At 39.7% G+C, this 7,634-nt stretch overlaps 1 protein-coding gene and 1 long non-coding RNA gene across 7 annotated transcripts in view; both read right to left on the reverse strand.

The window, feature by feature from the left end:
• Positions 1–6: 6 nt before the first annotated feature.
• LOC122063930 (NDR1/HIN1-like protein 26) lies at positions 7–1,807 on the reverse strand. Its single transcript, XM_042627605.1, has 2 exons — positions 1,040–1,807; positions 7–188 (listed from the first exon to the last, which is right to left on the reverse strand). The coding sequence occupies exons 1-2, from the start codon at positions 1,685–1,687 to the stop codon at positions 102–104; spliced, it is 735 nt and encodes a 244-aa protein (XP_042483539.1). The 5' UTR covers positions 1,688–1,807; the 3' UTR covers positions 7–101.
• A 3,725-nt stretch (positions 1,808–5,532) lies between these two features.
• Positions 5,533–7,634, reverse strand: part of LOC122063931 — a 12,587-nt gene continuing 10,485 nt past the window's right edge. For 4 of the 6 annotated variants that reach the window (XR_006135520.1, XR_006135521.1, XR_006135522.1 and 1 more), the window contains 3 exons: positions 6,812–6,896; positions 5,958–6,335; positions 5,533–5,754 (listed from right to left, as the gene is read on the reverse strand). This is a non-coding gene — a long non-coding RNA (uncharacterized LOC122063931). Of the gene's footprint in view, positions 5,755–5,957; positions 6,417–6,811; positions 6,897–7,634 lie in introns of all 6 variants that reach the window. The other 2 variants (XR_006135523.1, XR_006135525.1) reach the window with 1 other exon arrangement.

Here is a 7,634-nt window from a genome sequence, read left to right on the forward strand (position 1 = left end):
AAAAAGAAGAAGCCGAAGGAGGAGGAGAGATTGAACTCTTGCCCACTCCATTACATACATCACTCACAGCTCTCTCTCTCTCTCTCTCTTTCTCAAATTGGTCAGACGTTCACACTATCAACTCCACATTGCTTGTAGGTCAGTGTCTGCTTCCTTGGACTGATCACCACTATACAGTTCACTGTTACCTGCCCACAAAAGTAGTAGTCATGAAACCCACACAAAATCCAACCATTAGAAACGCTATAAACGAAAGGAAGACTGTTAATTACGCACAACTGTAATCACACTGAATAGCTAATAAAGCTTTTGTCTTTTTCTTTCTTGGGAGAAGGAAAAATTAATCTAAAATATGCAGAGGTGGGACGGAATTTCAACAATGCACTTCAAGTTTTCAACAGCATTATACCCAAAACAAAGAAAAATAATTGCAGGTGGTGGGGTTGGGGTGGGGATGGCGCATTCTAGCAAGAATGGTCTAAAAAAGCCAGATTTTTTTTTTCCTTTCTCCTTTGGAAAGGGTTGGCAGGATTGGATTTTGATGACCCAAAGATAGAAACCGTTGCATATAGTGGCAGGATTCAAAAATGGGAGTGACAAAGAAGAAAGAAACCCAAAGAAAGATTTAAAAAAAAGGAAAAAATTGCCATAAATTATAAACCCACAAAATTGGGAGGATAGAATCAAAGAGAAACCACTCACCCAATTCAACCATTCACTGCCTTCAAACAATGAAAGGATTCAAAAATATTACTAAGAAGTAACAAATCATCAAACCCAGTGCCAAATTATCCATAAGAAAACAAAAGGGAAGAAAATCCAGACACCCATTCCCTTCTCCTCCTCCAAATCCTCCTCCTCCTCCTCAAATGGCCCACATTAGCAAGAATCACCAGATGAGAGGCGCACATTAGCAAGAACAGTGGAGCGGCGCACATTAGCAAGAAATTAGGGGAAGCCAAAGAAAGAGATGAATCCATGAACTCATGAGAAACAGTTTAATAGAAGGTAATGAGGGGGTAAAGCAGATGATACTAACCTGAACCCTGGGAGAAGTAAACTGGAGTACCCGGATCTTAGCTCCAACATCACCCATAACCTTAAGCTCCACCCTATCATTCAACGAAGCATCCTTCACCAAATCCTCCGCATCCGTCTGAAGCAAATTAATCCTATCAACCACCACCGTCGTCTCCACCTGCCTCACACTATGCGATGGCTGATAAAACCCAGGCATAGTCGCCACCCCCAAAGGGACACCTTTGTACATCACATAGAACTTGGATTCACTGTACTTGATCCCAACTTTGTTAGGGTTGACAGCGGTGAAGAGCATCCGAATGTTGAGGGAAAGAGAAGCAGAGGTCGCCGGCGATGTGGGACTCGCCGCAGCAGTAGTGATTCCGACGTACTGGACGGAGACTTGTTGGAGATCGAATTGGGGTTTCTTGGGTTTGACGGCGAGGACTATGACGAGGATAACGGCGAGGACGAGGAGGCCAAGGAAGGTTAGGAGGAGGAAGAGGCAGCAGCAGCAGCCCTTGAAGGAAGCTCCAGAAGAAGAAGAAGAGGAGGAGTAGTTGGGATGAGGGTAGTAGTGTTGTTGGGGTTGATGATGGTTTTGGTGTGGAGGTAGGCCGGGTGGGCGTGGTCTGTGCTCTCCGTTCACGTTAGCCCTCGTTGTCATTCTCCTGCTATTTTGCTCAGCCTGGCACTGGTATGCTTTCTCCTCTTCAGCTTCACTCTGGGTCTCTCTCACTCTCTCTCTCTGCTTCCAAAGATTTTGCAAATCCCCCCACCCCCAACCCCAACCCCTTCCACCTCCCTTGTCTAATTCTCTCTCTTCAATCTTCAATCTTCAATCTTTACTCCACTCACCCTTTTCTAGTTTTCTCCCCTTTTCCATTTCCTCTGTTTTTTTTTGCTTTTGTGTCTGTGTGAGGAGAGAGAGTGAGTGACAGAGAGAAGAGAGAGAGTTAGGAGGGGTCTTGTTTTGTTTATTGTATGGTGTGTGTGTTTTGGCCTTTTGGGTGGGTTACTTTTGTTTGCTTCACTGATAAAATAGAGATTGAAAATGGAATAATCATGGGTTCTGTTCCAGTGGTATCTTTGTCTCATAAAAAGAAATCTTGACCCTACAAAAATGGGTCCCTGGTGAAGTGGGGGGAAGTGGTATTTGGAAATCACAAATCTAGACCCTTCAAAATGGATCCTGGGAATTGTGTTACTGAGAAACAACTAATCTGGACCCTACAATTGGTAATGTGGACCCAATTGAAGGAACTGGAAATAATCGTGGCTATAACGCTACCTTCCCTTGTATTGCACTATTACTACTACCACTCTAGTACTCTATCTTGAGAGAGGCTTTATTAGGGGATGGAAGGGGGGATCCCTCTAATGTGCGCCACATGTGAAGATGAGGGGGCCAACAGCCCAACAGGTCCACCGTTTATCGTTTGCACTTTGCTGTCGCTTTGCTTTACTTTTGGCTTTTAGGGGCTTGTGGCGGATTTTTGGTCTTGCTGCAGATATTATAAAAGTGGGAAGATATATATAAGATGCTTCATGGACTCTTGTATTAAAAATCATTAAAGGTGCAGATGCGCTTGATGTTTAAACCAATCTCAACTTTGCTAAAAAGATGCTTTCATTGGACCATTATGGATCTAAAAGGTCTTACGTTGGTTGGGACTGGATTGAATTGAACCTCAGTTGTCTGATTGGATTGGTGAAGGGTATTTTCGACTTTGTACAATAGGGGTGGAATTCACATTCATTGAATAGTAGTATCAACTTGAATCAACCGTGTTGGTAGCCTAGTGGTGAAAATGCCTTCAACTCATCATCACTCGAGTCCGCTGGTTATAGGTTTGAGTCTTGATATGCCCCACTATCGCCCGTTACAGGGGCTATAACCACTACCATAGAACGCAAAAAAAAAAAAGGAAGACGAAGAAGAAGAATAGTGTCAATTTGAGACCAGTTGGGAATCGTCTTGGTAAAACTCAGTACATCAATCACATTAATACCGTGTAATTAATAATCATACAATATTGGGATCCAAATAGTTGATATTTCATGTTCTTGTGTTCAAAATACTGGTTAAGTACTAGATGGAACTAGAACCGAAACTATTAGTACCATTTAAAAATGTATATTTCATGTTCTTGTGTTCAATTTTTATGGCACTAGTTTGATGTATTTGGGCGGTCTTTTCTCTTATGGAGGTTTCAGCTAATGAAACTTTAATTTGATTATATAAATTTGTTTGTTATTGGCACTAAAATTATATTGTAGCTTTTTTATGTGGTGATTATTAATTCTTAATTGTTTTATTAAGAAGTTATCTTAGAGAATTTAAAGAAATAAAACCATGAAATTCATCGTGGTTTTATATTCTAAATTGTTTTTTAAAGTAAGGGACACCTTAGATCTCATGATAATGATAAGATCTACAACACTAACAATGAAATCATCTCGTTAAGAACCATTGACTACTCCGTTTTTGGATCTGGAAGGCTAAGAACACCTTGGGGTGTGTGCCTAGGTGCTCCCAGCCACCCAGATCCTCACCACACCAATGCAGGGGGCTCCTAGAACTGTTTAAGATAGTGAAAAAATTCCTCCTTCCCTGCTACTTGGCTGCAACTTTCTTCCCATCTCCTGTTTCACTCCAATCATCCACCTTCCAATTGAGGCATTCCAACGGCCAAAGGGGGCGGGGGGGGGGATTCATTCAGCTATCTTCAAAAATTCGAATATAAAGTGAGCTGCAGGTTGCGCAGTGAAGAATTCCTCCTTCACCGTGGCTTAAGGAAATCTCAGTCTAACCAATGATGGTCTGGAACAATTGAGCTCCAAAATGTTCCCCCATTGATGAATTAACCTAGAAATGTCCCCCCAAATCTCATCCCTCATTTCTCTCCTCCATCAACCAGAGAGTCTCCCCTGGAATTATTATGCTTGGGAGAATTTAGAAATTTTCCAAACCACAAGTCCAATGTGGTACCTTTTGTGACTATCTTGAATTAAGGGGGCTTCTTTACCCCCAAAAAAAAGAATTAAGGGGGCTTTCTTCCTGCAAAACCATGGGTAAGAGGTTCATTAAAGATCTTGGACAAGCTACTTCCCATTTTCTTAAAAATGCATTTATCTTGGATTGTCTATTGAGAATTTGAGATGTTTTATTTCCTAAGGAAACCAAAAATTAAGATGGAAAAAAGGGAGAAAGGAAGATGCGTAAATTAAAGATGCTCTAGCTAGAACCTTAGTGCATATGCTCCTTCTCAGTCTCTCTCTTCTCTTTTAATCTTATATAATGATGTGGACCCCTTTTGATGTCCACAGAAACTCCTCTTTCTTTCTTTCCTCCAAATGCATTTGAGTTATATGTCGGTCGTGTTCACAATTATTTACATTATTAAATTCCTGATATTTGTGTTTTTTTCTAAATAGCTTCAAGAAGGTTTATTGTCCTTTTAATAACCTGTTGGATCATTCTAAGTGTCCAAGTAATTAAACTTACGCTGCATTTTTATTCATTCTTGGTCAATCATGCGTTTCAAGAAATCATATCAAACACAAAGTTAAATCTATTTCACCCATGGTGCTCTTCACCCTTGAAGATCTAACTCTAAATTGTGGTTAAAGAGAAAGAATCATACAACTATACTTTGAAAGCTTTTGGATTCTTATAGTGGACTATTTAGATTTAAGGCTGTGATTAGTATGCTTTTTTGGAATGTATTATTAACCTAGAATGCATATCAAACACACATTAATGTCAGCTAAAATAAGACCGATTTTATCATTTCAAGGTGAGATGCATCTCAAAGGTTTCATCCAATGAATAAAAGACAAGCTTCTTTGTTGTATTTGTTGAGAGAGAGAGAGAGAGAGAGAGAGAGAGAGAGAGAGAGTGTGCTCTCTTTAAGTATTAAAAATGGTTCATAGTTAGAAAATGACTTAGGCCTGATTTGGTATGATTTTTATTTCAATTTTGAAAAAAAAAAAAAAAAAAATAGTGTAAGGCATTTTGGACCTCCCACACTTAGACCTAACAAATAAAAGGAGTAACAGTACCTCTAGATTCATAGATGTTTCCTTCACCATATTAGCGGAAAAGAACACTAACTGGTCATACCCTCTACACCTAGATATAGACTGGGTCAAAAGACCACCCTACTCTTGTTGTGTAGATGCCTCCGTCAGCTCTCCCATTATCCCATGACGAGACCCATTACTATTCTCTTGCCCTAATGAAGTTGAACAAAATCATTTGAAAGGAGATTCTAAATACTCACGTGAGTATACATATAGTACGGAGGTTGGGCACACCACTAGCTTTCCCCGAGCTAGGAGCTAGCGGCTCCAATCAATTGCAGCTTATGAAACACATGAGCATGGACACATTTTTCATGGGGTATGAGAGAAGTGACACAAGTTCGGGCAGCCTGGCGGCGTGATCAGACTTTTCCCTGACATAAATATGTATATTGAACAAATTCTCTTGGGAATTCTTAAATGGAGTACTATCAAAGATTATCTTTTGCATGAATAAGAACTAGACCTTTATAAGTCTTCCAAAGAGGATCAAGTAAATACCGGAACTTAAATAAGCCAAAGAGAAAGGTTGGCAGATATCTGAAACCTGAAGTCATTCGAAGGAGATGCATAACATGGTGATGGACTTCAGCACCTTTTTTGATGTTTATAAATCTCTCTTTCTGGCAACTTTTTGTCTCCAGGAGTCTGGCAACATCGTGCATTTGTTTTAGCATATTGCTTAACTTGTTATGCAAAAAAGACGTAATTCTTTTGAAAACTGGTACTATAGTGGTTGTAAATAACCTTTCTATCTAATGAAAATTTTCTTTCTCATAAAAAAAAGAAAGTAAGTAAGCTTTTTACCAAAAGAATGTTATTCAGCAAATGAGACCCTATCTTCGACTTACCAAGAAATAGAAGCCAGGCATACGATATCTCTGAATAAGGAGGGTAGAGAACAAATTGGATCCAGGTGTTCTACCATGACTTGTTCCAAGTCCCAGCAAAACTCCATATTCACAATTTCTCACCATCGTTAATACAATAACTTCAAAGCATGAAATCACCAATCAAAGTTCCTTCCTGAACTAGTCCGTAGGAAACAGAGTCAGTAGCAATCCTTGGGTTTCAAGCTCATTGTCCATTGTCCATTGTCTCCTGGTTCAGATTGTAGTTTGCTTTTCTAGCATTCCTTGCATTTTGCCATCTCTCTACCTCCGTTTCCACATTGGCAACATACTGTTGTGCAATCTGCTTCTGATATTCTGATAGCTCCACCCCTCCACCTACATTGAGAGACTTTTCAGGTAGTGGGTGGCATGACTGTCATATGTCGAAGGGTCTGAAACCACTTAAATAGGCACTCCCTGAAGTTTCAGGGCAAAGTTTTGGTCACCAAAATGGCCATTTTGAAATTTCCACTAAAATGGACCAAATTTAGGTATCAAAATTACAGAAATGCCGAAATATTTTGGATTCTGTGGGGTCAAAATCCCCGAAATCTGAAAATTGTAAACTTGCTAGCAAGACAACTGTTATAGATAGTGGTACAAGAACCCCTCCCCCTCTGCTTCTGAGGTGGTCATATTTTGCAAGATCTAGATATGTGGAAATTTTGCTCTGGGATACAGAAACTTCTTGTAAAAAATCTTAATGAGAGATTCATAATGTCTCACTTCCTCTTTTCAGATAAAAAAAGGCAATTTAGTTTTTAGTTTAGCAAGGTTAGCAACAAAAGTACAAAACCCATACTACAACTCACCTGCACTTTACGCTCCTCAGGAAGAGTGGCATCTTCCTCCAGTGGTTTCACAGGCATGTAATATATTGGTGGCTCCGCGTTCCTCCTAATAGAGAACAACCCACAAACAATCAAACAAAAGTCAGACATTACCCAAATATAAATTATGCTGTTCTACCTATAATCCTGTGAAGCATGGACTCATGGAGTGTCCAATTGCTTCAACATTATGCACATGAAAAGACACTTGTCTTTGTCAACATTTTTTTTTATTTTTTTTCAACTGTTCCTGTTACATTCATGTTGAGTTCACTTCCCAGGCTTTTCAAACTTCTTGTAAACTATGATGACACATGGGGATGTCAGATTACCATAAAATTTTGATCATGGATAAACAAGTCCCCCAAATTCGGGCCCACTCGAACTGCCACATAGGAGTTATTAAAGAGTGATGGAATGGGTTCTGGCTACAGGTGTTATGGAGCCCATCACCCAAGAAAGTTATACCCCATGGATCAAAGTTGATCCTACAAAATTTTCATAATTTTCAGATGCAATTACATTGGGATTTCCCACTGTATTATATTATTTTTGACAAGCGATTACCGGCTGTATTATTATTTCCTAAACAATATTATATGTATTTGGTATCGTCCCAAGACCTGCCCTAGAATTCAAATAGAACAAATTAGCCCAGTTGAGTTCCCCTAATCCCCGACATGTTATCCTTCATTGTGGTTATGGTTTACTTCATATGCTCTTGTTTCCCAAATATGCCAAGTAGAAATAATTGCACCAAATAAGCAAGGGCAATCAGTGCCAGGAAACTGTTTCCTCCCCTACA

This window comes from Macadamia integrifolia, unplaced genomic scaffold, assembly GCF_013358625.1.
Source record: "Macadamia integrifolia cultivar HAES 741 unplaced genomic scaffold, SCU_Mint_v3 scaffold1495, whole genome shotgun sequence".
Taxonomy (NCBI): domain Eukaryota; kingdom Viridiplantae; phylum Streptophyta; class Magnoliopsida; order Proteales; family Proteaceae; genus Macadamia; species Macadamia integrifolia.

Coding starts and splice junctions, on each gene's coding strand:
- LOC122063930 (XM_042627605.1), bottom strand. CDS start 1,687: ATGACAACGAGGGCTAACGTGAACGGAGAGCACAGACCACGCCCACCC. Junction 189..1,039: donor TTACTTCTCCCAGGGTTCAG/GTTAGTATCATC, acceptor TTTTGTGGGCAG/GTAACAGTGAACTGTATAGT.